This window comes from Nannospalax galili, unplaced genomic scaffold (genome assembly GCF_000622305.1).
Source record: "Nannospalax galili isolate Female #2095 unplaced genomic scaffold, S.galili_v1.0 scaffold543, whole genome shotgun sequence".
Taxonomy (NCBI): Eukaryota; Metazoa; Chordata; class Mammalia; order Rodentia; family Spalacidae; genus Nannospalax; species Nannospalax galili.
The window spans coordinates 101411-115647 of NW_008352270.1; the positions used below are offsets into that span (position 1 = coordinate 101411).

The 14237-nt window shown below is 37.6% G+C and overlaps 1 protein-coding gene across 1 annotated transcript in view; it reads left to right on the plus strand.

Annotated features, from left to right (window-relative positions):
• The window catches only part of Ahctf1 (AT-hook containing transcription factor 1), a 73898-nt gene that overhangs the window by 36611 nt on the left and 23050 nt on the right, over positions 1-14237 (plus strand). Inside the window, exons 17-26 of the mRNA XM_008849146.3 lie at positions 1726-1819; positions 3206-3329; positions 3451-3507; positions 5365-5511; positions 5945-6132; positions 9848-9992; positions 10070-10201; positions 10819-10969; positions 11104-11254; positions 11835-11942. Of these exons, the coding sequence (XP_008847368.1) occupies positions 1726-1819; positions 3206-3329; positions 3451-3507; positions 5365-5511; positions 5945-6132; positions 9848-9992; positions 10070-10201; positions 10819-10969; positions 11104-11254; positions 11835-11942 (1297 nt within the window). The remainder of the gene's footprint in view (positions 1-1725; positions 1820-3205; positions 3330-3450; positions 3508-5364; positions 5512-5944; positions 6133-9847; positions 9993-10069; positions 10202-10818; positions 10970-11103; positions 11255-11834; positions 11943-14237) is intronic.

Consider the following 14237-nt stretch of genomic DNA (forward strand, 5'->3'; position numbering starts at 1 on the left):
GTTGAGTTATGGTTTTTATAACCCAGTTTATTGGTGTTTGATTGTGTGTTCTTTTAAAATAGTAACTGTTGGGGCTGGAGAGATGGCTCAGCCGTTAAGAACACTGGTTGTTGTTGCAGAAGACCCAGGTTCGAATCCCAGCACCCACATGGCAACTAACAGCTGTCCATAACTCCAGTACCAGGGGATCCTATGGCCTCTTCTGTCCTCCGCAGGCATTGTACAACATGGGTGCACTTACCTACATGCAGGCAATACACTTATACACATAAAATAAAAATAAAAAATGAAATATTAAAAAAATAAAAGAGTAACTTAGCATTTGCCATTAGTTAAATGCTCCTTTTTATCTAATAGTACAAATGCTAAGAATTGGAGACTTGGAGAAATTCTCAGTGTAGACTTTGTATAGAGTTTGTTTACAAAAATATTTCTAAATATTCCAGCTTCTTGCATTTCTGGGAAGTACAAGAGGTTTTATTTAAAAGTGGTTCTGCTGCTGGTGTGTGTAACTGTTGACCTTATTCTTTCATGTTTTCTTGTGATTTGAATAAATGGTGAATATTGATTGCTTTCAAATTCTACTTTGTGCCAAAGAAGTAAAATTATTACAAGTATTTTCTAGGATATTAAGCCAACCAATATCCTTGTTATAGACTTTCATGAAAGACTGCTTTTCTTGTACATTTATTTGTAGTATTATTACAGGACTTCATACATGCATACAGTGTACTTTATTTTTTATTGAATTTTTTGTGTATTTCATACATAAAATCATTTTATACTCCCTTCTCCTTTGGCACCCTCCCATATTCCCCCCCACTGGAATTCATACATTCTGTCGTTTGTATTAAGACCTATTAGGTAAAGTTAGTGTCCCTCAGTGCAGCTTCATCCACCAGGGTTTAGTCGGCCTATCTAGAGTCTCTCCCTTCAAGAAGATCAGCTCTTCCTCACCCAGCAGTAATCAGCTGCCAATAACTCTTCAGCTAAGATTGGGGCTTGCTGTTCATTTCAGCAGTTCTGAGCTGGGTTTTTGTCTGCCTAAATTTGCATGGGTCTTGTGCATGTTGACATCATTGTTATAGGGTTGACAGAAAATGTTTTTGTTTTTTTTTTTCTTTTTTTTTTTGAGACAGGGTCTCCCTGTAGCCCCAGTTGGCCTGAACCTTGCTCTATAGACCATGCTGACCTTGAACTCAGAGGTCCACCTGCCTCTGCCTCCCCAGTGCTGGGACTAAAGGTGTACACCACGCCACCCGGCTCAACATACAGTGTATTTTCATCGTATCTGCTCCTCTTCCCCTTCATCTCCATTCTTCCCTCTAAGTCCTTCCTAGATTTGCTCCCCAGCTTCATTTTTCTTTTTTAAAAAAGTAAACATTTTGGGGCTGGAGAGATGGCTCAGCAGTTAGGAGCACTGACTGCTCTTACAGAGTACCCGGGTTTGATTCCCAGCACCTGCATGGCGGCTATGAAGCTTCCTTAACTCCAGTTCCAGGGAAATCTGAAACCCTCTTCTGACCTCCAGAATTGCACGACACGGGTACACTCACACATAAAATAAAGATAATAAAAATTTTTTAGAAAAAGTATATTTTTGTATTACTTAAATTTTAGCAAGACTGAAAGTTAATATTACAGAATTACAGAAAAATAAACTTATGAGTTGAGGTATTTTGGCAATATTGACATCTTTTTCCCCAACTTATTAAAAATATTCAGATGATGGTCTACAGCTGTCGAGGCTACGCTACAATTACCCTGTGATTCAGAACTACTATACCAGTCATCGGCAGAAGTGTGAGCGCTCACCGAGGTACAATATGACAGACTGCAGCGTACATTTAGAAGTCAGATTTTTGCAGAGAGAACAGTCTCATACTGTAAAATGACTAATACTGAGCATTACTGACATTACTATTTATTGTTTGCTTTGGCTTAATGCTTATGTTTAATTTTAAATGTGGGCATATTGCCATTATTTCCTAAATAAAATGATACTTGAGTGCTTTGTCACAGAAGGTTCTATTGTCATTCCTCCAACCTTGGGAATTCTTATTTAGAAAAAAACAAAAACTAGAATCTTCTATTCCATCAAAAAAGCATCAGTGTATCATGAATTATTTTTCAAGTTAACTTTGAAAACAAGATTTTTTTCCATTGTTATTTTTTCTAGTTTTGTCTTAAAAGTAAAAACATGAATAGCCTAGTTTGTTTCTTTCAAATAAATAAGTTATGATAGAAGAAATATATTTAGAACCTTATTCCTATCTCTGAAATGAAATAGCCTTCACCCTCAGATTGGAATGAGAGAGCTATAGGGACCAGATAACATTCCAAGCAGTGGCTTACAAACATGGATTCCAGGTTTCTTGGGCCAGAATTGCTTGTGAATCAATACCATTAAGGCTGTGCTGTCTGTAATTCTGATACAGGATAAATTTTGGGAACCAATTGCTTTAGCACAGCTACTTTAAGATAATAAGCAGGAACTTGGGAAATTGATGGGAGTTTTTTGGGTTTGGTATCTCTATTTTGTTCTGTTTGTGTACAGAGTTTCACATGACTTGGCCTAGCCTAGAACTCATTGTGCAGCTGAGCATGACCTTGAACTCAAGGTCCTCTTATCTCAACCTCGAAAGTGCTAGGATTATAGGTGTGGGCCACCATTCCTGATTCTGAATGAACAAACAGGATAAAAGACAGCTCTAGTGATGAAATGGAAAGTACAACTCTTTGAGCTGAAACCCTTTTATTACACAGGCCAATAATTAGAATTGTCTTAGCCATTTCTCTGGTTAGACCCCATTCATTCCTAGTATTTGACCTTCACCAGCTGGCTTAGTGCTGACCGAACTTCAGGCTACTCAAGGATGTATCTGACGAATACTAACTTATTTCTATGATTCTTAAGATGAGGCCCAGTTCTTACTTGTGTTCTTTTGATAGTTGGACCAACTGCCTTTAAGAGTTTGATGCTTTTGCTGGACATGGGGGCTCATGCCTTTAATCCCAGCAGAGGCAGAGGCAGGCAGATCTCTGAGTTCAAGGCCAACATGATCCACATAGTGAGTTCCAGGCTATCTGGAGCTACAGGGATACCCTATCTCAAAAATAGACAAAAAGAAAAATTTGATGCATTTTGTTTGTTATCAGTAATTACTTTTGATAGTAAATAATCTTCATGTTTCCCATATTTCAGAGGGAAGTGGAGCCATGATTGTTTGATGATTGACGGATTAGTTTCTGAGCTAGGAGATAAAGTTGAGAAGTTGTGGAAACGAGATGAAGGAGGCACCGGAAAATATCCTCCTGCTAGTATACATGTAGGTTTACGGTAACATGCTGTCAAAGAGTCTTTAAGGGAGGGGACCAGACATACAGGCCAGAAAAAATAGAAGTGAGGGGACTATAAAAGTACACTGAATTTTTTTCTTTTTTTTATAGGCACTACTTGACATATATTTATTAGACAACATTACTGAAGCAAGCAAACATTCTATTGTATCCTTTTAACCAATATTCATATATTACTGGAATCATAACAATTCAAGGTAGTGGGAATCTCATATCTAATCCTGTCTCTAGCTGCACCCTACCCTATCTAAATATGTGTTCTTAACTCAGGATTGATTTGTCAGGTCAGGTGATAAACTTAAAACTATGTATAAATTACTGTTTATGCTACTTTTCCTAGAGATACAGTCCTTGGCTTTTGTTAAATTTTTGATGTGTCTAAGAACAGCTGCTCTGAGACTTGGGTCGGGGGCAACTCTAGATAAGGGGCAGAGAACTTACCAGAGTGTGCAAAACCCTAGCTTTGATCTGGGAGGAGGGAGGGGGTAAAAAGACACTCAAAAATAATTGTTTGTGGCACATTCCCATTCTCAGTGGAGTTGACTTCATTGTTGAAAGTGAGTATGTTAAAAGTTTGCTTGAGGCACTAGGGATGTGGCTCAATGAGAAAAATGCTTGGTTTTCTTTTCTTCTTTTTGAGCCAGGGTCTCTCTATAGCCCCAACTGGTCTGGACTCACTGTGAAGACCAGGTTGGCCTCAGTCTCACAGAGATCCACCTGCCTCTGCCTCCCCTTTGCTGGGATTAAAGGCATAAGCCACTGCTCCTGGCTTAAAGTGCTTATTACACAAGCATGAGGATCTGAGTTCCAGTCTCCAGCACCCACATAAAAGCCATGTGCTATGGCATGTGCCTATAATCTCAGTGCTAAGGAGGCAGAGATAGATGGATGATAGGGGCTTAATTACAGTCTGGCCAAGTTAATAAGCTCCAAGTTCAGTGAGAGATTCTGTCTCAAATAAATAAGGTGGAAAGCAATAGAGGAAGATGCCCAGTACTGGTCTGACTTCTGGCCTCCACAAGCATAAGCATGGGATAGGCAAGCTAACACATGTGTACACACACATACATATACCACGTCAGCATAATATGGTCTTAGGCATGATTTGTGGTAAGATCTTCGTCCTAATGTCTTTTTTAGTTTAATGTATAGTTCATAATTTATAAGATAATGTGATTATGAGATGTGTTTGCTTAAGCTGCCAGCCCAGTAACTAGAGTCTGATCTATAGCTTTGTTTTTTGTTTTTCTTTCTTTAATTTTATTTATTATTTTTACTTTTTATGTGTATGCATGTATTGCTTGCATGTAAGTAAGTGCACCTGTGTTGTGGAATGCCTGCGCAGGTCAGAAGAGACTGTTGGATCCCCTGGGACTGGAGTTACGGACAGTTGTTAGCTGCCATGTGGTTGCTGGGATTTGAACCCCAGTCTTCTACAAGAACAACCAGTGTTCTTAACCGCTGAGCTATCGCTCTAGCTCCTATAGCTTTGTTTTTTAAATTACTAAACAAGTTACTTGAATTTCTTGTTTGTTTTAATGAACAAATTATGCTTTAGTTCAATACTTGTATGACTATAGCAGTAAATTTACTGAGGGTAAATGCTAAGTCATGGGATGACTTTACCCATGTTTAAAAAACTATTACCCTAGATGGATATCCACAATGACTTTCAAATGTAAGTTTAATAAGCCTTAAATTTTTTTTTTTTTTTTTACATGTATGAGTGCTTTGCTTATACATAAGTATACCTGTATGTGCAGTGCCTGGAGCGTTCAGAAGAGGGTGTCCGATTCCTGGAAATTGAGTTACATACAGTTGTGAGCCACCATGTGTGGTACTGGAAACTGAACCCAGGTCCTCTGTAAGATCAGCCAGTGCTTTTAACCACTGAGCCATCTCTTCAGCTCCTTGAGCCTCTTTTATTGTGATGCTCTTCTGTTCACCTATGTATGTGCAGGTTTTTCTTTTATTGCTTATTGTCCTTAATCCTCTTTTTAAAAGACTATTTATTTACTACTTGATATTATGTATTCCTTTCCAAACAAAATGGATACTCCCATTGAATCTTTTCCAACTGCCTTTGCCATTTCTTGGGGCCAAGTTAAACTTGTTCAAGGATTTTGGCTAATTGACCATAATGACTATGAGGTAAGTAATTCACTTAGAATATAAGCCTTTGTATGTTATTAGAACTGGACAGATATAAGTAGATTTAATTTGATATTAAAGGTGATGCATTCTATTTCTAGAGGTAATATAAGACTCAGTTTAACCAGTGTGTCTAAAAGCAGCAAGAATCTAAGTTCATAACCCCGTGTTACTTGCTATCTAAAGAAGGAAACAAGCAGATGGATAATTGTGAATAGTGCAGGCATTAATTGTGTTAGAGATATGTTACGGTTTCATGTGACTCATAGAAGACAAAATTGGGCATTAAGGTATGAAATTGGTGGTGCAAAGATTTTTATATACAAAGCCCCAAGATTAGTTTTTAATATTGTTTGCCTGTTTTAAGGGCTTACTACTTTGTCTAAAAGGATTGTATTTACATTTACATTTAGCACTTTTTTCTTTTTTACAGAATGGGTTAGACCTTCTGTTTCACCCAGTTACTGCAAAACCTGCATTGTGGCAGCATTCAAAGATCATTCAAGCCTTTATGAGTCAAGGAGAGCACAGACACGCTCTCAGGTACATTCAGACAATGAAGCCAGCAGTGTCTAGTAGCAGTGATGTCAACCTTCACCTCACAGTTCTGCTTTTTAATAAGTAAGTACATCTTAAAGAGTAGAAATTTTTGCTCATATATGCTAATACAATAAATTGATGGACTAGATTTCTAAAAACTAGCCAGTTAGGTTGCATATGCCTGTGATCCCAGTCTTTGGGAGGTGAAGGTAGGAGGATTATAGGTTCCAGACCAGCCCTGGATAATGAGACCCTGTCTGAAGGAAACAAAAATCATAAAAGCCTATAATTGTATATTGGTCGTATTGCCTTTTCTTACCTTCTTCGATCTTTCAAAGTTAAACATATAGTGCCTTTTGTCAAGATAAATGACAAGGACTTTGAATAAAAGTAAGCTGCTCAGTTGAGATGAACAGTATATGTTGTTGCTCATTGACAACTTGGGTAGTCTTGAATGGACAGCTGTGGAGAGTTGAGGGCTAAGTATGGACTTAAGAAAAGACCAGGTTTCTACTTCAACAGACTTTGACCAATTTGTATCTTTTTCTAGAGTGATTTTTTTTTTAAACTATTTCTATGTAAGCATGTGTATGGTATATGTGTGTGTGTGTCCATGCCACATGCCTGTGCATGTGGAACAGAAGTCAACATTTGGTGTTGTCTTTATTGCTATAGACAGGATCCTCCTGGATTCAATCCCCAACAAGCCTCCTTGCCCCCCTCACCACCATCACTACCACCAGTTGGTCTCGTAAGTGACAGTAAAGACTGACATGAATGTTGCAAAAAGAGTTGAGAACATTAAGACATTGAAGGTGAATGATTTTTATTGAAAGTAAGAAAAATACTTTGGGAAAAAGGAGCTTTAGTTTTAGTAACTGAAAATTGGAAGCAGCAGCCTTGTTTTGCAAGAAACCATTACATAGCATGATCTATACTCTATTTTTGTCAGAAAGAAATAACTAGAAACAAAGCAAATTGATTTATAATAATGACTTATTCAGTAAAATAAAGTTTAATACCTTAAATGTTATACCTGCATCTAATCCAACAGTGTTTAATCACTATGTCCTCCAACCATAAGGGTTTCATTTGGGGCATCTGAACTTAAAAGTAAGAATTTAGGCCACACAGTAGTCCTCCCATCACTCAGGCATTGTGATTAGATTTTGAAAGCTAAAAATGGTTCAGCATTTCAAACTTGAGAACACTCACCCCTTCTCTGTGACTGTGCTATATAAATGAAATGTTCCTGTGTTCCTTAAACTATTTCTCCTAATGATACTGTTGATTAGTTTTGCCAAACCCTTAAAATTAATATGTTATTGGGGCTGGAGAGATGGTAAAAGTGGTTGTCACAAGCCTGATGACCTGAGTGATCCCTGGAACTCATGTAAAGGTAAAAGGAGAAAAACTGATTTCACAAATGTTGTCTAACCTCCATACCCCCATTCTTCACACATACCATGCAAATACATATACTCACATAATAATAAAATTTTTAGGGGCTGGAGAGATGGCTCAGCGGTTAAGAGCACTGACTGCTTTTGCAGAGGACCCGGGTTCAATTCCCAGCATCCACATGGTGGCTGCTAACCGTCCTTAACTCCAGTTCCAGGGGAATCCAAAGCCCTCTTCTGACCTCCGTGGCATTGCACAACATAAAATTTAAAAAAAAATTTTTTTTTAAAGTATTATTGCAACAGGCAGTTACTGTGGCAAAGATGTAAAAAAGTCAGTTTGAGTCTTTGGACTTAAATAGATTTTAATTTAACCCTAAACAGTACCGTTTCCTGTTGCACGTCTGTCATCCAAGAATTTGGCAAATTAAGCTATACCACTTTTTAGACACGGCTATTCATCCTCTCTGAGGATGTTTCATGAAGTTATTGCCCACCTTGCAATATTTTGAGGGTTAAATGCAGAAGTATTATTACAGCTGTTGGCAGAGTTGTGAGTCATTAGCACATGGTAGCAGTGGTTGGTTAGGCATCATTGTCATTATTCAGTAAACCTTGCAGCCTGACTTGTGACTTCAACCTCTACCACTTTTCTTATTGAGCTCCTCTTTCTCCTTTCCTTTAATGTGTGCTTATCCTTTCTCATTTTTATGAGCTATATTTATGGATGTACCATTATACATACTTGTGGCATGGCTGTTAGGCTTGCAAATCAACCATGTTGCACCCACCATATAATGATATACATAAGTAAATAAAAGCTTTAGATAGCCGGCTGTCAGCATTGCTTGTTTAGTTTTATACAGGTACAGTAGAAATGAAACACCCTGTGTATAGATAGTACCCATTGTGTCCATACTTTTATTCTTTCCACAGTCCCATGTATTTATTCTGCTCTGTTTTTGAACTCCATTTGATAAGTCTTAAAAAAAAATAAATTACTAAGAAAATTATGCTGTCTTGCCTCTCCTGAAGCTGAATGTGCCAGTTCTTCTCAATGCTATCAAGTTAGGTTTTAAAGATTAGATATGTTTAAATTTTTTTAAATGTTTACTTTATGAGTGTTTTGCCTGCATGTGTATGAGTGCACCCATGTCATGCAAGACCCAAAGAGGCCAGAAGAGGACATCAAGAGCCCCTGGAACTGGAGTTCTGAATGATTGTTAGCTGCCATGCAGGTGTTGGGAATCAAACCCAAGTCCTCTGTCTGAGCCATTTCCCCAACCCCAAGAATTTAAAATTGTAATAACTTTAAAATATTACTGTGATTTTTTTTTTTCACAGTATTGGGGATCAAATCCAGGACCTAATATTTGGTAGGCAGGTATTCTGTCTCTGAAATACATTCCCTGCCCAGCCTCATGATAAAATAACCCTATCATGAGTAGTTATTATAGCTATACCAACCTTCTGTTATTTATACCTTATATACCTCTTCCAGTCTTTTGTCTTTTTTCGAGGTTTTTTTGAGACAGGATCTCATGTAGTCCAGGCTGTCTTGGAACTGACCACATAGCCCAGACTTCTTTGAAACTGATGGTTTTGTGCCTCTGCCTCTTGAGTGCCACCGTGTCTGGCTTATATGGTACTGGGGATCAAACTCAGGACTTTGTATATACTACTCAAGTACTCTACCAACTGAGCCGTACCCAATATTTATGTAGATTATGTTCCTTAGAGGGAGATTGTTGCCTGCTGGCCTATAGGTAATTTCAATTTTCATAATAATACAGACGTAAACCACAAAGACAGGTCTCAATGGGATCAGAAGTGTGCAGAATTACAGATTGATGTTGAAAGACTCATATTATTGCCCACAGAAGGACAGTTTAGATTCTCTACTTGATGTTTGCTACTATTGAATTTGATAAAAATTTCCAGTTAGGTCTTCGTACAAATCAGTCAAAGTCACCTACTACTAAGCTATGTTCTTCACATCCTTCCAGAAACAATGTTTTTCTACCTGCAGGTCTTGACAAATTTTCTGTTCCATTGTGTTCTTGCTGAGTGTCATTACTTTAAAAACCTGACTTTTCTCTGTCATCCCACATAAACCTTTATCTGTATGAGTGTTTTCCCTACGTGTATTGAGGTGCATCTGTGGGTGCTGGGAACCAGACCCCCAGTCCACTACAAGAGTAGCCAGTGCTCTTAACTGCTGAGCCATCTCTCCAGTCCCTCCCCACAGTTGTATTTTTGACATTAGCAAGACTCATGCATCAGTGTCCAATAAATTTTTCAAGCTGCACATGCGAATTATATTTGAGATATTACAGATAGGTGCTTTTCCACATTTTATATAGCTTTTCTAAACTAAACTTTGATACTGTTTTCAGATGCATGGTTGAGGCCTGGAATTTACTGCGACAAAATTCTAACAGATTGAATATAGAAGAATTATTAAAGCACACTTATGAAGTCTGTCAGGAAGTGGGCTTAATGGAGGATTTACTAAAGTTACCATTTACTGACACTGAGCAGGTAATCACTTTCAAGTGTGAACTTACCAGAAATTCAAGGTGAATTGATAGTTTACAAATCTGTTTTGTTCTTCCTAGGAATGTTTAGTGAAATTTTTGCAGTCCAGTACCAATATTCAGAATCATGAATTCCTTCTAGTTCACCATTTACAGCGTGCCAATTATATTTCTGCCTTAAAGTTGAACCAGACTCTGAAGATTAATCTTACGGTATGATTAAAGTTGTTTCTTTGTGTGGGTCAAGAGAATAAGGAAAACTTAAACCTTCTTTGTTATGTAAGAGCTTGCAGTTTGGGAATCTCTTTGCTTTACATTTTCTTAAACTTGGAGATGCTGCTGCATCGGTATGGTATTACTGGGAACTGGGTATTATTGCTTACATAATTCTTGTATATATGCCATTATGTTGTGGTACATAGTCACAGTCTTGCCAGGGTGATCACTCAGGGCAAATGAGAGGATGTAGTAGAGAATAGGAGTTTTATAGTACAAAAGGTATCGGACCTCAAGGATTAGAGTGATTCTAAGTCTGCTCTGTACTGATCACCCTCTGAATCTTGGTTTCCTGATCTCTAAAGTGATAATGTCTTTGGAAACTTGTGAGGGTGCACAGAGGTACACGTTGGGGAGCATACTGCGTGTTACCTTGGTTTTATTAGTTGCGAAGGATCAGTACTTTGTTGTAGATGCTTGGAATGTATCAGTGGGTACATAAGTAAGTATATGAAGTCTGATTTGGAAAAATATGGAGAAAAATATTCTTGAACATGCATTTTTGTTGATTGTGGTGTTTTAAGTCTAATCCTTGAGACTCATTCATTCATTAGAATGATCGTGATCCTCATTTGCGAGAGAGATCAGTGGCTCGGAATTCTATATTGGACCAGTATGGGAAAATCCTTCCTAGAGTCCAGCGAAAATTAGCCATTGAGCGAGCTAAGCCTTACCATCTGTCAACATCATCAGTTTTTCGAGAAGGTATGGTTCTATTCAAGAATGTCCAAGAATTGGGCTAGAAAAGATACTGAATAATTACCTTCTTGTCCAATCACGTTTTATTAAAACCCTGTTTGTTAGAGATGCAGTTAAATCTTGCATTCTTTATTTTACAGTTTCTAGACCCAAACCATTATCAGCATATCCAAAGAAAGCAGTAACTGGTACAGTGGTAACAAGATCAACTTTCATCAATAATGTGTTATCTAAAATTGGAGAGGTGTGGGCAAGCAGTGAACCTAGAAACTGCATCTCTCTTTATAATAGGTAATGTATGTTCAGTACCTTTAAAATTTTTCAATTTGTGTTTGAAGGGAAGGCAGGCATTTCACTGCACATGCGTGGATTCCAGGGATCAAACTCATGTTTTTAAACGGCTTAGTGGCCAGTGCCTTTTCCCACTGAGCCATCTCACTGCCCTGATTTTTTGTTGTAGCATGACTTTAAGAGATATTTTAAAATGTATTAGTCCCTGAACATCAACAACATCAGCAGTCCACCATCATTGGCTATCAACTTTATCACCATTAACTTTGCGTTTAATTTATTTTTGTGTGTGTGCACAGGGAGAGATGCAGACCCGCACAGGTCAGAGGTCAAATCACTCTTTCAACCATGTGGGTTCTCAGGATCAAACTCAGGTCCTTGGGCTTAAAAGTGTCTTTACTGGCTAAGCCATCTCACTAACCCCATTTTATCATTAAATTTGAAAGTGGTCTGTAAACAGTGCAGATATATAGCAAAGTAAAAAATAGAAGCCCTTCCCAGTTCTATCTGATCTCAATTTATAGGTTTTTATGGTGATCTATATGAAACAATTTAAAATTAAGTTTTATTTTCTTTATAGTCCTAAAGCAGAGCACCCATCTCCTGTAGTATATTCTCTCCCACATCCAGAGCTTCCTGAGGCATTTGTTGGAACACCAATTTCAAAAACATCACAGAAAATTTCTAGGTAAGACTTAAGTGTTAGAAAATAATTAAAACTGTAATTGTCTTTAAATTTTTAACAGATGTTTAGTATAGGGAGATGATGAAAAAATTACGTGCTATTTTAAGTTCTTAAGTAAAAATTTTAATTTTTTATTATAATTTGTGCAAGATTATAGTCATTTTAGGAAATTGTATAGAATGTCATTTCTGTACTACTTAATCTGGGTTCACACTGTGAAGCTTTCTTGGGCTTAACTAAAATGTCCTGTGTTGCTTAGGTGCAATAATCTTTTTGATCTTGCCTATGGTATTAGAAAAATAGAAGCTCTTAATAGCTTTATGTTCAAATGAAACTCTGATTAAATTTATTTTTCAGGTTAGATAGTTGAAAAGTATTCATAATGATGACTAACAGAGAACATTGAAGTCTCTGTCCTGAATAATGACGCCCATAAGTGTTGTGAATTGTTGACTAAGCTTTGTCAGGGTCAAAATTACATTATCTTTTTTTTTTTTTTCGGTCTTTTTGAGACACAGTCTTCTTGTAGCCCCAGCTGTCCTGAACTCACTGTGTAGACCAGGCTGGCCTTGAACTCACAGAGATCCGCCTGCCTCTGCCTCCCGAGTGCTGCCACCACACCCAGCTACACTCACTATCTTATTCAAATAAAATTGTTTTACTAGAAAAATAAGTCACTTGGCATAAGTTTATAGTAAGCAGGTGAGGCCAGAGATCCTTGTGGAACTTAAATAATTGGACACATTTTGAAAGCTTAGCTTAAATGCAGTGAGATGATTGCATTTACCCTCATGAGGTGGTTGGAAGCTATTTTAAATGGTAGTCATTGCAGACAGTAGTTCTGATTGCTTCTCACAAGTTACTTTTTCTTCGTCACTTTTTACTTTTAGTGGGATAGTTTTCATCCTACTAACAAGTAACAAGTCCTTTTTGAAGACCCTTGAGTAAAGGTTTCAGGTATCAAAAATTTTTTAAAAAGCCTTAAAAGCTGATGTAAAGTCAGATGGCAGAGACCCAATTAAGCGCTGATTTTTGTCTTAGAAAAATCATTCCATTCCCTAATTCTAGATTTTTCATCCTGATTTACATTATTGGATATCAAATAAATACAAAATGGGTTTGCCTTTCAAAGAAGTAGAGTAGGCTAGATACTATCAATCAACATTGATACTGCATTCAGTAAGGGTTACATTGCTGTTTCCTGTTGCTTATATTTTGTTTGTGTATATGCCAGAAAAGGCATTCTTCCTTGGATTGCACCACAAAAGTTAAGCAATCTCAAGACTTAGCACATTTAGCATTTTTTAATCAGAAATATGTTTTCCTGGCACTTTTTAAAAATTTTTTTACTTATGGGGCTGGAGAGAGGGCTCAGTGGTTAAGAACACTGGTTGTTCTTGAAGAAGACCCATGTTTGAATCCCAGCACCCACATGACAGCTAACAACTGTCTGTAACTCCAGTTCCAGGGGACCCAACAGCCTCTTCTGACCTCTGCGGGCATTGCAAAGCACGGGTGCACTTACCTACATGCAGGCAATACACGCATACACTTTAAATAAAAATAATAAATAAAATTTTTTTTTAAGTTTAAAAAATTTTTTTGCTTACTTGATTTTTGGTCTTTTTTGAGAAAGGATCTTCCCGTAGCCCCAAGTATCTTGGAACTCACTGTGTAGACAAAGTTGGCCTTGATCTCACAGAGATCTACCTGCCGCCTCCTGGGTGCTGAGATTAAAGGCAAGTGCTACCACACCTAGTCTTAAAGTATAATTTGGGGCTGGAAAGATAGCTCAGAAGTTAAGATTGTTCTTGTAGAGGACCTGAGTTCGATTTCCTGAGCACATATGACAGCTGACAACCATCCATAACACCAGTTCCAGGGGACCTGACACCCTCCTCTGATCTCCTCAGACATTGCACAACATAGGTGCACTTACATACAATGCAGACTGTACACTCAACACACATAAAATAAAAATAACAATTTTTTAAACATATATATAGTAATCTTGTGAAATAATTTGGTCACACAGGCGTTTCAGGAAATGTTCATAGTCATCATTCAAAATTGTCAATACATTTATTTGTGTGTGTGTGTGTGTGTGTGTACGTGTGTACATGTGGAGGTCAAAGAAGAGCCAGAGGAAGTCTATTGTCTCCTTCTGCCATGTGGGTCTTGGCCATCCAGCTCAGGTTGCTGTCTTACTGGTCCCTATAAATAGTCATCTTAAGTATAAGTAATAACAGAAGAGTACTTAATAGTATATATGAGCTCTATACAAAAATAAGCAAATTG